The following is a 20,380-nucleotide window of genomic DNA, read 5'->3' on the forward strand; positions in this document are numbered from 1 at the left end:
CGGCCGCCAGCCAATGGGAGGAGAACGACGACGACGACGACGACGACGCCGGCGGCGGAGGGTGCCCCCCCCCCCCCCCCATCCGCCCCGTCTCCCTCCACACCCCTCCCGCCCATTGGCCGCCCGCCGGCCGCGGCCTCGCGTGCCGCGCCAGCCGCCGCCGCCGGCAGCGGGAGCGAGCAGCCGGGGCCGGGCCGGGCAGGGCAGGGCCGCCGCCTCCGCCTTTTTCCCCCGCCCGCGGCGCCGAGGGGGCGAGGGTGTCACAAGCAGCGGCACGGGGAGGGAACGGCCGCCGCACGGCCGGGTCGCGCTCGGTCTGAAGGGCGGCCGCCCCCGGGGGGGGGGGGGGTGTGTGTGGGGGGGGAGGCTTCGGGCGGGACCGGGGTGGGGAGAAAAGCGGCGGTGCCCGGGGCGTCCGCCCGCCGCCCCCACGTGGCCGATGTGGGGAGAGGTGGGGGGGGGGGGGGGGGGGGCGGTCCGCGGCGCGCGTGACGGACAGGCGAAAAGACCGCCGTCCAATGAGAAAGCGGGCGGTACGACTGTAGGGACCGGGACGGCCGTTGATTGGTTAGCGGGAGTGTGGGAACGGCCGCGGCGGCGGTTTCACACGAATGGGGAGCCGCCGCCGGGTATAAAAGGGCGGGGGGGCGCCGTCCGCCGGTACTGCCGGCCCCGCCGCGCCGCTGCCGCCGCACGCGCCCCGCGCCCGCCGCCGCACGCGCCCGCCCGTTGCCGCCGCCGCCGCCGCGCCATGCCCGCCGACACGGGCATGGAGAAACCGACCGCCTCACCCATCGCGGGGGCGCCGGCCAGCGCCAGCCACACGCCGGACAAACCGCGGAGCGCCAGCGAACACCGGAAGGTAAATGGCGGTTGCCGGTCGGGTCGCAACGGCGGAGGCGGTGGTGGTGGCGGAGGCGGCGGCGGCGGCGCTGGATGGCGGCGAGCCCGCGGCCGTGCTGAGGTCGGTGCCGGGGGTTGGGGTTGGGAATCGAGGGGGGGGGAGGGCGGTGAAGGGACCGGCCCGGGGGGGGCTGACCGGCTCCGCTCTCTCCCCGCAGTCCTCCAAGCCCATCATGGAGAAACGGCGCCGGGCGCGGATCAACGAGAGCCTGGGGCAGCTGAAGACCCTCATCCTGGATGCGCTGAAGAAGGACGTAAGTGGGGCGGCGGCGGGGGGGGGGGGGGGGGGGGGGTGCTGATGGGACCGGGGACCGACCGGCGGCGGGCAGCCCCTGACGAAGCCCGTTCTCCTCCCGCAGAGCTCCCGGCACTCCAAGCTGGAGAAGGCGGACATCCTGGAGATGACCGTCAAGCACCTGCGGAACCTGCAGCGGGCGCAGATGACGGGTAAGAGCACCCTGCTTGACCCCGTGGGTGGGTGGGTGGGTGGGGGTCTCCGGGGTGCTGACCTGCCGCTCACCTGCCGTCCCGTCCGTGTCCCCCCCCCCCCCCCCCCCATCTCCTCTACCCTCCAGCCGCTCTCAGCGCCGACCCCACCGTCCTCGGCAAGTACCGGGCAGGATTCAACGAGTGCATGAACGAGGTGACGCGATTCCTGTCCACCTGCGAAGGGGTGAACACCGACGTGCGTACCCGCCTCCTCAGTCACCTCTCGGCTTGTTTAGGCCAGATCGTGGCCATGAACTACCCGCCGCCGCCGGCCGGTCAGCCCGCACATCTGGCGCAGCAGCCTCTGCACGTCCAGCTGCCCCCCGCAGCGGCCGGAGCCGTGCCCGTGCCCTGCAAACTGAACCCCGCTGAAGCCCTGTCCCCCAAGGTCTACGGGGGCTTCCAGCTCGTCCCTGCTACCGACGGCCAGTTTGCTTTTCTCATCCCGAACCCGGCCTTTCCTCCCAATTCTGGACCGGTTATTCCCCTGTACGCCAACGCCAACGTCCCGGTGTCCGCGGGCAGCGGCTCGGGGAACGCGGCCGCCACCCCGTCAGCATCCCCGGTGCAGGGGTTGACATCATTTGGGGGCAGCATTGTTCCAGCATCCCAGGCGGGAAGTCCCATCGGAGAGCGAAGTGAATCCGTGTGGAGGCCTTGGTGACTTGCCCAAAACCATTACCACCCACCCACCTCCCCCCCCCACCCCCCCCCCCCCCCCCCAAAAAAAAAAAAACTCTTCTGTTGGCTCCGTTGTATGGAGCCCTGTTATCGTTTGGGTTTTTTTAAGCAGATTTAAACAGAAAGGAAAAAAGGACCTCGCTATGAACGTGCTATTTATTATTTTCAGAGGTTGGGATCTCGACTTGTATTTTTACTCCTTTAAAATGCCTTTATTTGAGATACTTTTTTAAAAAAAAAAATAAATGAGAAATAGTTTTGTAACAAATATTCAAAAGTATAATGCCAAAGTTGTTTGTATCCCGTTTGTCTGTGTGTGTGTGCGTGCCTGTGTTGAAGACTTCCAAAAAAACAAAAGGAAAAAAAAAATTGCAGGTGTTTAAATAAATAAACTCGTTGAAATAGATTTATTTTTTTTCCCCCCTTCCTTTCGTTTTTGTTGGGTGAGAGTGGGCAGGGACAAGCTCATCCTGCGTGTGCAACCCCCTCGGAAAAGTAGGAATGAACTTTATGGCCTTAAATAAGGCCAGTGGAAGGGATTCCTGTGAAAAATTGTTGGGGGCGGGGGGGGAAGGTGATGGGGCTGAGGGGGGGGGTCTGGCAGCGTTAAATGTTTCCCGAGAGCTTTGCAAGTGTCGTGTTTCCACTCAGAAGAAACAGATTCTCCCAAATCTGCTCCTGGAACCCGAGGAAACGCGTGCTGCTTGCTACCTGCTTAGAGAGCTCCTGAAATAACGCCGCTCTTCGGATTTGGCTCCTTACCACCTTGCTGTAGGGATTGCGTGTGTGGGGGTGGTGTGCGCAAAAGTTACTATCTCGCCTACAAAAGAGGCAAGAGAGTCTGTCCCTATTGTGAGGAGGGTAATTAGAAGGTATAAAGGGTCTCATCGAGTATGCAGCGGGCTCTTTGGGAAGTTGGGAACCCTATTGAAACGCCTGGGAACTCGGAGCTGAGGGTTAATGTGTGTCTTTTTTTTTCTCGCCACTCTCATTGACAGGGCCAGATAGACTCTGATACTCAATGCTGTTGTAAATTCAATTGCCTGGCCTCACAATGCCTACCTCATAAAAGAGAATAACTCGGGGTTGTGGCTTTTTTTTTTTTTTCCAGTAAGCAAGGGAACTGAGGAAAAGACAGTTTTGCCACCCATTCTGACTCACCCCCAGTACTTGAATCCTGGCCAAGTGGAAGCAATTGCAGCCTCACACACACAGAATTAACCACTTCCAATTGTCACCAATTAATAAGGCCGTGGTGTGGAGAAAGACCATTAAGAGTGAATGCACAGTATAGAAGGGAAAGCTTTGTGTGCTTTGCTCCAATTTTATGAGGTGGGGCTATCGTGTAATCTTCCAGAGAAAAGCCAACACATGACATGTGTGCATGCCAAAGCTGCATCCAGAGGCATAACCCATCGTGGCGGGGCTTCCTCCAGTCTGTGGGATCCCCTTAAAGCAAAGCTGATCCTCCCCACCGCCCCCTCCCCGAGACCTGGGGTTTCTCCTGGCGGTTGGGCTAGGTGGGCTGGGTCGCAGCGGGACCGGCAGCGTTTCACGGTTCAGAGAATGACCTGATGTTTGCGGAACATCCAATTAACACAACAGGCCCAGGGATTTTTTTAGAATGGAAACGCGATTTCATCTTTCAAGGTCTAGCTCTATTAGCAAGCAGGTTGCAGCTTCTGCGAGAACGTAGCATTGTGTATGTGTGTGCGTCGGGGGGGCAGCGTATGAAGCAGATTATCCGCTTCCAAAGGCTTTTTACACCTTCGTGATAGTTCGGCCACGGTTAGATAGAGGAGCGCAGGCTGCTTGGAGCCTGGTACCGATCCAGTCCAGCAATTCCTCTGCGCCAAAGCGTGGGCAATCGATCAGTGCTGAAAGTCCTTCATCGCACAACCAGAACTAGGTATCCGTTTGAATCAGGAGGTTCCCAGGAGGTTTTGTTATGCAATCACAGACATAAAATCATGTTACAGCGATTCTCTTCCATCCCCCACAGCCGGTTACTACCCCTCCTTCTCTGTCTGAAGAAGGCTTGGAAGAGCAGATGAAAGCCTGCCTGTCGCCTGCGCGTAACTGTACACCCCCCCCGGGGCAGCACCATGTCTCCGGACTTGTCCCTTGCTGCCCGGTACCCCCCCCAGATCGCCCCTAGATTCAGCAAATTTCTTTTATTGACAAGGTACCCGGGGCCAAAAGCGAGACTGCCAAGCGCTGCGCTGCTGAGTTCAGGCACAGAAAAAACTCTTTTCTGAGTGGGTTTTGAATGATTGCCGCAGCGCAAACATGACACGCACCGCGGCGTTCCTCTGGGACGCTCGTCTCCCAGCGCGAGAGCAGCAGTCGTTCACCGCTCTGCCTCTTAAGCGAGACCCTGAAACGCAAGCACGTAAGGGGACCGCTGTCATTTCAGCCTCCGTATAAACGCTGCAGAGCCCCAGTGGTCAGCACCCTACTTTTACGTCCAGCACTGCCACCCGCTCTCTTTTTAGCCTCGGGCAAGTCGTAGACTTACTTCTCGGTGCCTAGGTGCGGCGGGTACAGAAGCTGGACGTGAGGTGCACGGCACCAACAAACTTGCGTGCCAGAAGCTCAAAAGCCTTCCAAGGGATGTCGTTGCCGTTAACGCCAGACCACTTCAGAAGACCTACAGCTCGGCTTCGATCGCCGTGTCCGCCCCTGGGTTGTACCCAGGCCCTGTACTTCTGCAACTGCTCTTCTGGCTCTGCCGGGCTATTCCTCTACAACCGGGGGGGGGCTGCCGTGCTCCTTCGAGACTTTCTATAGAGCTGCTTTTCCAGATTGTGCTAAATTTGGTCTTATCCCTTTAAAGGTGCAGTAAAAGAGCAAAGTATGCCGCTGCTGAAAGGTAAAAGTCCAAAGGGATGGACACAGCACCAAAGCGATAATGGTTAGGCAGAGTGCAGGCAGCCAGAAGTCCACGGGTGCAATAGCATGAGCTGGGTGTGGTGGAGCAAGGCAAGGTGGGAAGAAGACAGCAGTGAAATCCAGGTAGCCCGCGGTGCCTCCTTCGTCTGAACTTAAATGCGACAGCTCTACCTTGTTCCGAGGGAAAAGATACAAGGGATAGCTGTTAACTAGTCATTTCCAGAGCCGGCAGAAGGCTAACCAGAGCAGGGAATTTAGTTCCAGCCGCAAAACTCAGTGAAAAGTTTCGCGGTAGTTCAGCTATGTCTCCACAGCCCTGTGGTCCCAACAGGCATCCCCTGAGACGTACTGTTGGGTGCAAGGAAAGAGAGTCTCCCGCAAGGTCCCGGGCAAGAAGTCAAGCCCCTTTCGGCCCCTGGGCTGGCCCGGTTCACCAACCGGCAAAGAACCACCTGGGAAAAGCACCCCAGGCTTCGGCCGAAGTCTTTTTCCTTGCCCATCTCCTGCCCTGGTGCCTTTGTGTTCTTCTGCTCAAGGCGGCTGCGTGAGGGGTGGGGGGGGGGGCTCTGGGGTCGTCTCCCCGTTATTCCACAGCCGGCCTCCTGCCGGTCAAGGAGAGGGAGATGAGGGTGTCCCCGACCCCCCCTCGACCCGGCGCACACCGCCTCGTCCTTTGGGATCGTGCATCCCAGAGACCCTCCGAGGAGAGGGAGCGGTTCCTCTGGCTCAATGGATGCAGCCAGATTTACTCAGGCTGTTAAGCTGATTAATTGAAATGAAGTTCCTCCAGAGAATCGGCGTGTTCTTTGAGGTCAGGGTCACAACACTGAGACGCTTAATCAGATCTTTCCATTTAGCCCCTCTTAGGCAGGCTGGAATGCAGGCTCTTTCAAAGCGAGGCGGTTGGCGCCAAATTTCTGCTCTGCTATCTTGCCTCTTCCATTACATTTAACCAGCACATCCATCATTATGAAATAAAACCCAACACTACAAATCCAGCTCAGGTGATCTTTCCGCAACCGAAGCCGGTAGGAAAAAAAACCACCTCCGTCCAAGCTTGATATTGCTGTTGTTTTAAAAAGCAATGCAGAATGGCGCGGAAAGGGTAACTGTCACTCTAAGTCGGTCCTTTCGGAGGAAGGGGGCAGATGTTTCTGTGTGGATAACAAATTCCTTTATCTAACTGAAGCATTTCTCTGGGGAAGGTGGAGGAGGTTATTATAAGGTTACCCTGAACTATTGTTAAAGAAAGGGGTTTTCATTGCAATTCAAGAGCCCATCATATTACCCAGAGATAAATCACTCCTGTATGGCTATGGAACAGCTCTTATGCAACAGACAAGCCAGATCCCACACACATTAAAAGCCCTGAAAGCTTGTCCATTGTATAACCGACCGGCTAGAAGTTAGCATATCCAATTAGCATGTACACTTCTGGGGACCTCTTCCGTTCCTACTTCAGTCCCTGCAAGCAGGACGTTTCTTACATCTGAATGCATTGATTGAAAATCATGTAATTTTTCCTCTGTCTTTATTCTATCAGATGACGTGGGGCCAGTGTCTCCATTTCACTGTACAGCAAGATGTTTACCATTTCAGTGACAGGATCAGAAGTGCAATATGTGCATCGCATCTTTAGGCAGAGCTGCGTAAGCAATTAAGGAATCCCCCAGATCTTGGCCACGCTGGCTGGTATGGGGGGGGGGGGTTCCCCCCAAAACCTCCCAACCCTTTCCCATTCACTACACACACATCAAGACAACAGCCACAAAGTGTAGTCTATATCACAGACACTTATGAGATGTGGATCTTTATCAGTCACAACCAGGCTCTGCAGAAGCTAAGGAAGTCCAATCTTCAAGAACTGCTGAGTTTTGCTCTTTAAAAATCAAACCTCTTTAAGGCAGCTTCAAGTGAACGGCAACACAAAAAATGTCAGTCCCCGATAAGGTGCCGGTCCTTAGCGTAAGTTTTGAAAGCCTTGATAGTCTGTTTGCAGCTTTAGTTTTTAGCAAGTGCAATCCCACGGGGCTCCCCCACCAGTTGGAGACACCCCTTTGCGAGGTGGGACTACCCCACGGGGCTGGCCACAAACTGGGTGGGAAATGGCAAAACTCCTGGCTCCTCCACAAGTGTTTAACTGGAGAAGGTTACTTTACAGCCTTTTAAGTAAGCTGTCTCACTTTGGAGATAGCGCAGAAAAGTCTATGGAGTATGTAGGAATATATTCTACAGTAATTTTCTACCAGTAACTACCCTGTTGCCTGTACTTCTTGGATAGTAAAAAAATCGACCATGCATCCACAGTTTATTCCTTACCGCATCAGACAGCAAAACCAATTCACATCTGTCTTTGCACTTCTTTCTATTTTCTGATTTGTTAGCAGGCAGCTCTGGGGTGAGCCATCCTTTCTTTCACAAACTAGGCCTTTCTGGCTACTTGCAAGATCATACACATCTTGACGTGTGTGCTGTCCATGCAGAGATGAGCAGTTTTTCTTTCGGTCTGTTTGAACAGCAGAACTTTTCTGAGGCAAATATTTGTAAACAACAGACTTGTTTTCAAAGAAGAGAAAGATTTCAAGGCCAAAACATAAAAATAGACCACGGCAGATGGAAAGGAGGCATGAAAATCCACGTAGGTTTAACAAAGGCTTAAGTCAGGGTCTCTGAGCAGCCCGTGTTTTTTTGACAGCGTTTGGGTGCTAAAACAGCTGACAAATACTGAGTGCAGAGGCTCTGCTACCGATTCCCCATGCCTTATGGAGCGACAGGGGCAGGTGAGGAACTTTTGAGCAGCGTGGGTGGGATGGTGTGAAGGCAAAAGCCTTCCCCAGACATCTAAAATCAATTAGCAGCATTTAGAAGCCATATTTAACTCTGTTTCTGAAAGCAGGCAGATATGGGTTTATAGTTTTCTCGTTAAGGCTGTTTCCACGTCTAGAGATTTTGTTCTCCCCCTCCAAATCTGGAGAAAATAAACCAAGTATGAAGTACTCTGCTCACAAAGGGGCAATTGCTAGAGCACAGATTTTCTCCGGGAAGACAAAGAAGCATCAGTTTGGAGAGAGTGGGTCAGATTCTGATCTTGCGGTTGATATATCTGAGTTTAGAACCTGTGCCCTTGTACAGGAGGAGGACAAAAGTCATACCAAAGTTCCACCTTCTCTTTGTGAATCACAAAATAAAGTCCTGACCCACTGTGACGCTCTATACGTATCAGAGCATTTTTCACAAGAGCCACAGTGTAAGCCAGAGTGACCCACCCAGATCTAGTCAGAATACGGGCATTTTGCATCCTTGCTATTCCCCTTCCTTTTCCCCTATAACCTTCCTCCCTCGCTGCTCCTAGCATGCCGCGTGCTATTATTTGGTACCACGCTGATGCCATGTATGATGTGAGGAAGGCTGAGCTGCTTGGGTTCTGTAGGGTCCCCTCTTGTACCTTCCAGTCCCTCTGCACCCTAGGCACTGGGGCAAGAGATGAAGAAGTGAGAAGGTAGAACAAATGCAGGTGCTAATAGCAAAGGCAGTGACATGTGTTATTGCTGCTGTTATCTGCATGTGGTCTGTTAGCATCAATTTAAACCTCCAGTCAAGGAGTGGGACCCTGCTCTGCAAGACACTGACACCCAAAGAAATTAGAGACAATGTGAAGAATGGCCATAGCCAGCAAGTAATTTTTTAGCATATTTTGCTTTGTGAACAGCTTTTCCCATTCCAAGTCCAAATGGGAATTATCTTTCCATCACTGCTGACCATCGAAATCTTTGTTGCTTTCTTTGCGTAACAACTTTGGAAAGGAAACAGCGCAGAACTGTACACAAAAGCTATGAGATGACACACACTGCTATTTAAGATTCAGATAGACTAAGACATATCTATTGCCTGGTTATTTTTAGTGGGGACCAAAGTGCAGTGACCTGGCTGTGAGGAGGGTAAATTCAACTGCCTTGGAGCAACTCAACTTGATTGGAAAGAGCAAGCTGTTAGAAACGATCCTGGCTGGTGATTGTTTCACCTACCAATGTGACCTGTGCTACAGACCTCACTGTCTTTCCCCCTCCTGCCAATGTGGACTATCCTTCAGTACCAGGGTGTTTACAAGCCTTTGAAGTGCCCTGGCCCCTGGCTAGAGGAGAACTGAAGCTGACCGTGCCCCTTGCACACATGTGATTCTGGAAGCACAAGGTCAGCCCACTAACAAGAGACACAGCGACGTCCTTTAGAGGCTTTTTTCTTCTTTCCCATTGCCATTCGCTTACTACTGTTAAAATAGCTGACAACACGTATTAATGTAAGGCAAGGTAATGTAACTTTGCTGATAAATGGAGGTCTGCTCTCAGAATGTGACTCCGTCCCACGGCCATGGATCTTGCTTGCATCCTGCAAGCAAGGAGGATACTTAATTAAAAATAGGCAGCCCAGAAAACACACAAGTAGAAGGATTTGTTTCCATACTTTCTTTCTCTATACAGGGCCTTTGAGGCATAGGACTTCAAGTGGCTCAGTCCGGAGGGGAAAACAAAGCGCTACTTAATGCATCACGCAGCTGTGGTACGGACACAAAACGGGCTATCGCCTGCAAGCAAACAGTGGCTCCGCAGCTGCTCCCCGGGTCCGTGCTACCTGTGTGTGCTCTTGAGCTCCGAGTACACCAGTGCCACCCGTGAAACCTGCCCTGTGCGTTCTGCAGCGTGAGAGAGCACAGACCGCTGCCTAGTATGGAGAAGCAGTACCCTGTAAATTCACATCCGTGCTGGTAACTTGTGCGTGCATCCCTATCCAGAGCTAGGAAATGGGGCATGGCTGAAATATCTGTGCTGCTCTCAGGAGCTGGGCGTGCATCTTGCTCGGATGCCCATGGGGTAGCTTTACTCTGACTAGCGTGGCTGCACATTCAGCGGTTGAAACTCAGACTCTTCGGCTTTGCTGTTTACATCCAAGCTAATAGACTAAAGGTAGCTCACGTATTACAGACACATTCCTGCAGATTTGTTCCCCCAAACCCAGGGTGCTACACGCTGCTGAGGTCCTTCTGGCTACTTCACTGAAAACGTACTAAATGGAAGCTGGATCGCTCCAACAGCAGTGGGGGAATGAATCCAGTTTTCTAGATGTGAATTGCTGCTTGGAGTTTGTCTCGTCTAAGGTCAGGCATCAGTGACATTAGTCCCATCTTAGGTGAGATGCAAGTTTTATGTAAAGATACAGATCAGTGTCTGTCTTGGGATGGGTAACTCTGCTTTCAGCAGTGAAACTGGCGGCTCACTTCTTGGTGTCTAATGGTTCATGCAGAGACTACGTGGTAGAAAAGACCTAGTCTTACTGAATTACAGATTGTGGCTTTGCAGGCAGATTCTGCTCAAGATAAATTGAGCTCTTGTACCTTAACTTTTACCCTAAATGCTCTCAAGACTATGGGATTCTCTCTGAGCTCTAAGGTTTCAGCAGCTTTTGCTGTGAAATCTCAGAGGACCAGTTGGAGAGACGTTATGGCCTGCTGTTGGAGAATTGATTTCCCACATCGGCCGATTTGTCATTAAGAGCAAAGCTCTCAAGCGCAGAGTCCCACTGCACAGAAGCAGAGCAAGGCAAAGAGTTCAGACTGTCGGCTGGGCCAGGGTTTGAGGTACCTTTCCCTGCAGCACGGGGCTTCGCAGGAAAGATGTCCCTTGCTGTTAGTTTTCCACAAAACTTCCTCTTTGCAGAAGGCACAGGAGCTCAAGCTGCTTAGTCTCTGTTCGCTCCCTGAACCCTTGGGCGATGACTTTACCTCCTCAGTAGCAGAAGGCACCAACGTCTACAGTATTCCTACCATGGCGGTTAGCCCGTGGAAAAGGTGCCAAGCAAAATGCGCCCGGCCAGCTGGTGTGTTGCAGACTGGCCCTTTGTTTTCAGTAGGGACTAAATCCTGTCAGCATCAGGTCTCCGGTCCCTGGAGCCATAAGGAGTCCTGCATGAAAGAAGAAGCTGCTGAAGAATGAGTGGATGCCTCACCTTCTGCAAAGGAAGGTTACTTATCCATTTTTGTGTCCCCGGGGGAATGTCTCTCTGCAACGCTATTTTAATTTGCAGAGAATGCGTAAGGCTTGCAGCATGGTGGCTGAAATCAATACAGCAATCAGGTGCCCCTCACTCGGAGACCGGGACCACGAGTGCTTGGCCAGAGGTGTCTGCTTTGCTTCGCAAGAACATGCAAATGGCTTCTCGAGAAAGGTGACGAGGGATCTCTGCCAGGCTGAAATTACTGTGGATTAGCGAGCGCCTGCCTTGTCGTGTTCCTGCAGCACTTGCAGCAATTTAAAAGGCACAGGTTCTCGCAGACTAAGTGAGCACTTCTGTGGCATAGGCAGAATGATTTCATGCCGGGCCCGGTTTTAGCAGCCCTGTGCACATTAAGCGTGGTGGTATGCAATGCACAGAACGCCGCACTCCTCAGCACCAGGGGAGACGGCGGAGTTCTGCCTGCTGCTGTCAGCAGGTCTGGCGCTGATTTGTAGTTTACCGCTAGCTAATGGGTATCTGTCCGGCAAGAAGGCTATCGTACCGACGGCTTTCTGAACGAATGGCTGCTCATTGAGTGGGGAAGTAGGGTTAGAGAAGGAGTAAGACCACCACTGACAGCTAATGCCCAGGGCAGCGTAGAGCAGGGCACCCTCACTCTACGTGTCCGCCTGCGGGGGCCCAGAGCCCTCGAGAAGAAGGAAGGGGCATGGGCTGAGGTGAATTACAGACTGGCCCATTCCCTCTTCTTTCCCAGCCCCTGTCTCTCTCTTTGTCTGTTCATCTGTTTACCTAGCTAGCTACCCATCCATCGGTATTTATGTATCTATTAGATATCCTAATGCACACGGGATTTTGTAAAAACTCACCCTTATTCAGCGTTCAGCAGCGTTTCACTAAAGCGTTTGGAAAAGTATCAAGTACCTTTTTCCTCCCCTCCACCTCACTGGAAATCCAGGTATCCAAATGCGGTAGCTTTCAAAATGTAGCAGATCAAAGTGTTTGCGGATGTTATTTTTAAGTGGAGAATTATAAAGCCAGTTGTGGACTTCATTCTGCATTTGCTGGGTTTAAACTTCTCCTGAGCCAAATGAAGTTGTTATGATTGAGTTGTGACTACAGACCTTACTAATTACAGTCCAAACAAACTTTTGGGTATCTTCAGCAGGAAATCAAAACATGAAGGTTGTGTGGGATGAAGGAAGCTATTTTTATGATTTGCCTTTAATATCTCTTTGATACACAGTGTTATAAGCTGACCTGTGTGTTCATAAACTAATGTATGCTTGGCTTCCCAAGGTATCTCCATGGAACAATCCCATTCCTGGGGTCACAAAAAAGTCCAGATACAGGCATTACTTCTCTGTAGTATCCAAGGAGGCATGCAGACGGAGATACCTCCCAGGTACTGTGCAACAGGCTGATACGTATTAGTGCAAAAACTCCGTTGGCTGTAGCAAGAATCAAGATCCAGCCCAGAATTGCTAGTGCTATAAAATGGATAGAAAAGTTTGCAGGGGACCTGGGATCAAACTCTTCCTGAGCCCGATTGACTCCAGACCATGAATTTGCTAGTGGCTATGCTTCCTTGGAGGACATAATTTCTATGCCAGAGGACATGTAGCTTTTCTACCACACTTTAGATGTAATTTTAATTCCAAATCCGAACAGAGAGACTTTCAAAGGTCCTTGGGAAGAAAAAAGTTACGGAAAATATTGTTTTGGAAACAATCTTCTTGTCTAAGATCTGTCATAATAATACATCTCAGTGTTAAAGCATTCAGGTGAAATAATATTTATAGTATAAAAAAAGAAAAATAAGCTTAAAGCCCTAAACAATTCATTTAACAAGTCACTGTATTTTCGTATCACTTGAAACTTCAACTGTGGACGTTGACTCGTGACTGATTCATTCCCAAGTTCTCGCTCTGTTTTGCATGCAGCTGTTCTCAGAGGTGAACTGCCTTACTAATGTTTATCAGGTCCTGAAATGTGCACCTCTTTGGGATCATATTGCACTGAAGGCCTGACTCGAAGTTTATCAAGATCGACTGGAGTCTTTCCATTCCACTGATTTCTATGGCCAGTGAACTAGTATATGAAATCAATTAAGTGGTAACCCAAACTTTCATTCAGAACTCATCCCAACTTTTTTTGGCTGACAGGCACAGGTCACTCTCTACTTATCGTTTCCTTTTTCCACACAGCTCTTTGCAAAAGAGGATTTGAGCTGGTTCTTATGGAAAATAAGAAAGCAAGAAGCCAAATGAGAGAGCTCTTCCCGAGCTTTCACAGTCTGTAAAAAATTTGCTAAGCCACCGTATCTTAGGGCTTTCTAATGAAAGGCCTTCAGAGGTCTGCTCCTCTGCAGTGATTTTCTTCCCATGCTCTGTTTCTTTGTGAACCTGCTGCCTCCATTTCCTTCAGATGAGTTAGGACAGAAATGGATACAGCCTGTTCGTATTTGCTGACCCTCTAGGATTTGTCCGACCAAGGTCCATCGGCCTCCGCCCCCCTCCACTGTCAAATCCTATATCTCAGCTTAACAGGGATGCAGAAGAACGCGTGTGTCTGAGACTAGCTGAAAAATGATTTGTTCGAACCATCTCATAATATATGGATGATGGAAGTCTCCCACCGATGACCTGTCAGGCAGCACTCCAGCACTGGGTGCTGGATGGGATGACACGTTCACAGATAACAAACTTTGCTGTCAATCACTCGCGTTGTTAGACGTGGACTTGACGTGACAGCTATGGCTAACAACAGTTTTGATTGACGTGTATACGAATTGCAGAATATGGAATGTGAATAGAAACAGGACTCATCTCCAACTGGACGTAGCCCTTGTGCATTTTAAAACCCAGGGCAAAAAGCAAGCAGATTTTAAAGTATTGTGGGCAGAGCACCTTGCCACAATGCTGTACTGGCATTCACTTTGATTACCTGTTGGGGAACATTAAGCTCATTGCTTTCTGTTAGGGCTGTTTCATCGTAGTTGCTAATAGCATCCTGATGGAAAGTCCAAGTGCTGTAGGTGGTAGGCAGACTAGCACCAGCCCAGTGTTGTTGCAAGACAGTCCTGTGCTGACACTGCAGACTGCTGCAATATGCAGCGTTCCTCACGTCAGTCACCCGATAATGAGCTGTCTCCTAATCTGACTGCTTAGCCCCAGGACTGGCTGCTTCCTCGAAAACTGAAGCAGCCATCTCTCTCCACCGCGGAGGGCAGGGGACCCTTCTGGTACCTGCTGCCACGCTTACTTTTGCGTGCGGTGTGGTGCTGCCCTCTTCGCCCTGCTTCTTTGCACCTGTACCTCTGCCAGTAGGTCTGACTTGGCTATCTGGGGCCAGCTGGATGGCATGGGGTTCCCAGTTTGGAGAGCACATAATTCTCTACAGCAATAGACGCTACTGCTTCTTTCTGGTACCAGAGCTGGTACCTGAGCAAATGCAGCTCGGGAAGTCCATCCGAAGCTTTAGGTTAAAGTGGGGAGCGTAAGGCCGGAAAGGATGGCCGTGGATAGGCAGCTAAAGGAACTCCTGCAGTTTTTGCCGGCAATAGCCCAATTGCTCATCCTCACCTGGTTGCCACTTCTAAAAGTCCCAGTCAGAGAGTGCTTTTCTCCAAGCACGCGGGGCCGACGCTTTGCAGGGCTTGCGCTACGCTTTTCTGCGCCTGTCCTCTCTGCTGCCTTTCCTCTCCTCTCTGAACCCTCTCAGTTATTTTAGGCGAGTGACGGAATCCAGACAGGTCTGTCTCCCAGGAGGGGAGCAGAGGGCGGTGGAGCAAGGCAAAGGAGGGGAAGTCAGCTGGTGAATCAACAGCAGGCCAAGGCATGCTCTGGGACGTGGCTTCAGGGAAGTTATTCATCTTGTAATTCACCCTTGGGTTCTCTTGGCCTCATTTTCCCATCGCTAGGTCTATTATTTCAGTCATTGTGAAGGTATCCTGTCGGAGCTGTCAGGCTGGGAGTGGCCCACCTCCCCGCTGACAGAGGGCAGAAGGCATGGGAAAGTGTCAGCCTGCCAAGATTGCACGCTTGGAGCAGAGGCTGCTCGCCTCACGCTGGAAACTTGCCGGTGGCAGATTGTTAATGTCATTACAACACTTACACAGGAGCAGCAGGTTTCGCCTATCGACCTGCTGCGGGCAGGCGAGAAGAACGGGGAGGGGGGCAGGGGGAAAGGAGTGGGCGTCCGGAGGGGAAAGGCGGCAGAGAGTCGCTCGAGAGTCTGCAGACCTGGACCCGGCAGCCATGTGCCCTTTCTGCTTTCTGCCAGGTAGTTTAACAGGATCCACCCCGACCTCACGTGGAGGCATCTGGGGCAGAAGCGCTTTAGGACTGCAGCAGGTGCTGGGTGGAAGGAGCACGGGACGGGTTGTCTGGGCTGGCTTCCCCAGCACACCTGCGTCTCTGCGAGCGCTGAAACAAAAGCCTCGAACGGAAGAGAGAAAAAGGCACCGGGCCTCCTCGGGGCGTATGGGATGGCTGGGCACTCTCCCCAGCTCCTTTGTGGCAGGTAAATCCATCCCCACCCCGACGCTGTTGGGGCCGTGCTGCAGGGAAACCAGGGAGCCAGATCCCGGCTGGTGCTGAGCACCTGAGAGGAATTTGGGCTGCTCAGAGAAAGCTGCTACAACCAAATACCCGTCCTCTAAACCGACACCATATGATCCCACTGTTGCGGTCTGATGAAATACTGTACTTCGGGCAGGTTCAGGCCGCAGGTGGGCTCAGGATTTAACACATCAGGAAGAGTCAGGACAGGAAAAAACACACAGAAATGGAGTTTCTTTTCCCCCCCCTAAGCCCGATCTTTGCATTCCAAAGGACTCGGCACGGGACAAATCCCAGGGCTGAGCATCCAAGCTGGGCTCGGTCCTGAGCTGCGGGGCTGTGAGACCCACATCATCTACCCCCAGCACGCTTTGCATCCACGCTCCAGACCAGTTGCCCAGTTTGGGACTGGAATCATCAAGCGAAAGAGTGCTCTAACCAAGCCCCAGAAAGGCATTAGTCCCGAAACGTTAAAATAGCTTTCGTTATTGGTGACAGGCATTTCTGCAGGAGGAGGAGGAGGGATGCAGCACAGTCTCCATCTCTCTATGCAAGTGGCTCTTCAGTTACGCTGTTGTACCCTAATGGCCAGGCTGAGATCAGAGCCTTCCCGTGCCAGACAGTGTGTGAACAGATGAAGAGGACAGTCCCAGCCGTCAGAACAGGCAGACACCGAGCAAGAGAGAAAGCAGAAAAGGAAACAACTCAGTGCCACCCACGAAGGTAATGGAAGAGGCAGGAAGAGAGTCCGAGTCTCCCAAATTCCCCCTCTGAGGCCACACTCCCCCTCCCGTGAAGAAAAAGGAGGACACAGAACCACTAATGCTCCTTTTCCCGTGCCAGGACACAGAGGCTAGCTACAGCTTCTCTCCCTGGTCTGCCTTCTCTCTGCCCACGCAGCCGGTGCTCGGGGTGCTGCCTGTGCCAGCCCGCTGGGCAGCCCAGGGGCCAGGCGGGCAGAGAGTCACCCTCCGCCAGAGAGATGAATCGGATTTTGAGGGCAGCCACAGCTCTCCAGCGCGCACAGCCACGAGCCTGCAGGTTGCGCGTAGATGCGACGATAACCAAGAGAGAAGGGATGGTGCGTGGGACCAGCGCCTGGCACCGAGAGCCCTTCCTCCCTCTCTCCTCCAAGCAGGTCTGGGTGCAGTGTGCATTGCTTCAGGGGAGATATGTGCCTGCACCCTGCTCCAAAACCCTGGGAGCCTTCAGGGCAGCACTTTGAACGGTTAAGCAGGTACCTTTTCTTTTCCTTTGAATGCTTAGCCTCTTAAATCAAACCTAACTCGGGTTCAGTGCAAACTGACGAGGGAAATCCGGAGCTGCTTGGGGCAAAAGCTAATGTGTTAAGCACTGAGATATAGTCCAGATGTAGAAATCTCCAGGGCCACAACGGGTCTTTGAGCTGCTTGTTTGACACCTCTGGTTTAGACATTAAAAGTCCCACCGGGGAGGAAATCCTCATGGCCTGAGTTATGTGCTATTTACGGATGGGGCTCTGGGCAGCCCTTGAAAGAGCTTGTAATAAAACCTGGAATAATAGTAAATTATTAGCATAGACTAGGAAAGGGGCTTTATTTTTTAAGGCAGCTGGTTTTATGGATTTTTTTTAATGCTGGTTGAAGATAAAAATCCTTCTGCCTCTAAGGAATAAGAGAATGCAGAAGAGGCAGAGAAGTGTGTGAAAGCTCCAGGTCCCATTTGGAAAAGCACTCGGCAGGCAATAAAACCATGTTTCTCGAGCTAAATTGTTTGCATGTGATAGCAGAGGCTTTTCTCCCCCAAGTCAGATCTGGGACTCACACAGCAGTTACTGGCTGGATGCTTCAGCTTCCCATTCGGAGTTCTGCGAATCTCTCCCTCTCTCCGCTCCTCTCTGCGTCCCAGGTTTTTCCTTCTGTTGCCCACCTATGAAGTGCCCTCCTCCGTGCTCCTCTTTCCTGACTCCCCCCTTCTGCCCTGCCAGGTGACCTCCTGCAAATCACCTCTCTTTGTTCAGAAGCCCTTCAGGGAAAGGGATCCTTCTGCCCCTGTGTCCGTGCAGGAAAGACCAAGCGCTGCTGGCCTGCTAGGTACTCTGCGTCGTGCATGAGGAGCAGCCACGGTTTGAGTTACCAGGTAAATCGCAGGTGTGGTACGCTGCCACCCCCACATCTCCTGCACCTTTCCCAGCTCTCGGGGTCTTTCTCTCCTCCAGCCGTGCCTTGCAGGTGTCCCAGCCGCTTGGCACCGCTACCAGGCTGTATGACAGAGCCCAGCACCTCTGCTCACCACCCCAGCCTGGGGGCCGGGCTCTTTGCGGGAGCATTTATTAGCTCTGGTATCTGACTGCCTGGGAGCTATGGGAAGGGGATTAAGTAGTTGCTCATGCCTTTCCCGGCTCACTTTCACCATCCCAGGAGTGAATCATGATGGATTTTATTCTTTTGGACTCTCCTCAAAAAAGGAACTGACCCTTAATTTGCACAGAAATTAGTGATTTTCCTAAGCACGCTGTTGCAATTACAGGGGTCCTCACCCTCGCGTGGGGATCTCACCTAGAGGAGAGGCGTTCAAGCGCTTGACAGAGCACGGTGCATACGGCAAGCTTCCGAGCCGTGACTGCGGTGCCTGGTGGCTGCCTGCCAGCCCCAGCCCCACGCACCTGCCACGCTCCCGAAAAAGGTGAGCAGACCACTCTGGATCCGGGCAGCGGCCTGACAAACGTGCTTCCCACTCGTCCTTCGGGCTGGTAACGCAAACCCTCCACCCCAGGGCTGCCGTTGCTGCGGCACGGGGGTGCACAACGCAGCTCACGCAGCAGCCGCACCTTCCTTCGCCTCGCCTGCAGCCCAAAGCCAGCGCGCTACGCGCTTGCCCGGAGAAGCCAGAGCCCTCATCAGCTCTTTGCCCATGTTCACATGCATTACGAACACAGCTGTCACAATTCTCCCTAACCTGAGTACTTTAAGGATGATAACACAGTGTCTGCACGGCTTTCCTCTCCCCTGATATGACTGGAAGTGGCAGGATTTCTCCTGCCCATCACTGGCTGCCCTTGAGTTGTCTTCTAGACATGTTGCTTTTTTTCCTTCCAGGGCTGTTTTTTTTTTCTTGTCGCTCTGTTTGCTTGTTTATTTTCCTCCCCGCTTGGTGTTAGCCATTGAGACAGAACGTCTAAAGCAGCCACAGGGCTCGTTCAAAGGGTGACAGAACTGAAAAGATTTTTTTTTTTTTCTTCTGTTGGTGAGAGATGCTGCTTTAGAGCAGTCATTCTCTTTCTATCAAAGAGGGGACACCCAGTGAACGCTGTGGACTTCACTGGTGCCAAAGACTTGCAAGGGAGGGTAGTGACAGCTACGGGCCCACACAGCCAAGCAGAGAGCGGAGCGAGGCACTGAACTGCCATCACCTCAGCTGCCCCGCTCTCCATCCCCTCTCTTCCCTGGGATATCACTGCACAGCCTCATGAGACTTCACAAGGCCAGGCTGCGATCCTGGCTACTGCTGGAGTGGACTTAAAGACTCATGAGGAAGCACAGGAGACCTAAATATATACACGAGGCCAGATTTTCTAGAGAGCTCAGCTCACATGTAAGTACCAAAGTCAGCGCCAGAAAAGCTCTACATCCCAAAGTTATCCCCACAGCAGCTTGGATTCATGGGCCTCTCTTGGCTGTCTGGCCCACAGAGATGAAAAGAGGGACTCCGGTCTGCTGAGGGATCTGTTTCCCAGGGAGAAAGGAATGATTTAGCTCTCTGCATGAAGGTCCCCTCAGGAGCAGTGGAAAGAAATCACGGTGAAGAAGAGCAAGGCTGAAGAGAGAAAGGGCTTTTCTGCTTATGAGCTGCACCAAAGTGTGTCCAGTACTCCTCAGCTGTCCCTAGACAAAGCAACGTACCACAAGGGTCACAGACTTGGCTGGTATCAACCGGCACAGTTTCACAGACCTCGCTGTAGATTTGTTGGTTTACAACAGTCAAGGCCCAACCCTGTTCCCCCTGCTCGTTTCAGCATTACACTGAAGAAAAGAGGAATAACCCAGAGAGCTTTACAAAGTATGCAGAAGGACCACCAGTAAAATGCAGCCACCACTGATGCAGAGCGTGGCTGGTATCCAAAAGACACAGTGGCACTGCACAGAAATACGGGGGCGAGGGGGAATTTAGTGGTGTCCCAGTGGGTTACCAGGTCTGTCATGCTTCTGAGTCACTCCCAACAGCCCCTGTCGGAGCAGCTTCCTTGAACTGATCAGGGAGGTGAGATGCCAGTGCCCAAATACTGATCTCTCTGACCTGCTGACTCATTTGTGCTAGCACTCCAGCAGAAGGGACCTGCTCATCTTGCCCATCCAGTCCCTGCTCAGGCGTGGCTGCATTATTTGCTCAATGATTACTGAAATAAAACCATCACTAAAGGCAACTCCTTCCACCTCGCCATGTATGGGCCTTCCCTCTCCACTCCTGGTAGGAAGTTCCCTGGCATTTGAGCAGGCTCCTCCACTTCTATACTGGTTTCTTCCTAGCTCAGGGATGTCTCCAAGGAGCGGCTGCACTTTAGGACTGTGCTGTGTCCAAGCAAGGAGCAGCCTGAGGGCTGAGCCGCTGCTCAGAGTGCAGCTCAGACACCTGCACGTTCCAGGTTTGTACCTTGTGCTTCGATTCGTGAACAGTCCAGCTGATAGGGTGGTGTTGGGAAGGAGAAAACAGAGGAGGAAGGATGGGACTTGTAGCCTACCGGAGGCATTAATTCAAAACTGGCTCCATCTCCCCTGTTTTATTAGAAATGGGGGAAGGAGAGAGCGACAAGCTAAGTTAAAAAAATCACATTTTTCAAACCTATATATTCCATGTAAACACAGGCGAAG

The 20,380-nt window shown here is 52.3% G+C and overlaps 1 protein-coding gene across 2 annotated transcripts; it reads left to right on the forward strand.

Moving 5' to 3' along the window:
- Window positions 1-587: 587 nt before the first annotated feature.
- HES4 (hes family bHLH transcription factor 4) lies at window positions 588-2,090 on the forward strand. Of its 2 annotated transcripts, none has more exons than XM_030019208.2 (4): window positions 588-964; window positions 1,062-1,157; window positions 1,263-1,350; window positions 1,479-2,090. In XM_030019208.2, the coding sequence occupies exons 1-4, from the start codon at window positions 752-754 to the stop codon at window positions 2,054-2,056; spliced, it is 975 nt and encodes a 324-aa protein (XP_029875068.1). In that variant the 5' UTR covers window positions 588-751; the 3' UTR covers window positions 2,057-2,090. The 2 variants fall into 2 exon arrangements, with proteins under 2 accessions (XP_029875068.1, XP_029875070.1); XM_030019210.2 differs by having other exon boundaries at window positions 643-862.
- Window positions 2,091-20,380: the final 18,290 nt, after the last annotated feature.

The sequence above is a fragment of the Aquila chrysaetos genome, chromosome 6 (assembly GCF_900496995.4).
Source record: "Aquila chrysaetos chrysaetos chromosome 6, bAquChr1.4, whole genome shotgun sequence".
In the NCBI taxonomy this organism is placed as follows: domain Eukaryota; kingdom Metazoa; phylum Chordata; class Aves; order Accipitriformes; family Accipitridae; genus Aquila; species Aquila chrysaetos.

What these genes read in the sequence shown, in the direction of transcription:
- HES4 (XM_030019208.2), top strand. Translation starts at nt 752, where the DNA reads ATGCCCGCCGACACGGGCATGGAGAAACCGACCGCCTCACCCATCGCG. An exon ending in TGGATGCGCTGAAGAAGGAC is followed by an intron (nt 1,158 to 1,262) that starts GTAAGTGGGGCG and finishes CTCCTCCCGCAG; the next exon opens with AGCTCCCGGCACTCCAAGCT. An exon ending in GCAGCGGGCGCAGATGACGG is followed by an intron (nt 1,351 to 1,478) that starts GTAAGAGCACCC and finishes TCTACCCTCCAG; the next exon opens with CCGCTCTCAGCGCCGACCCC.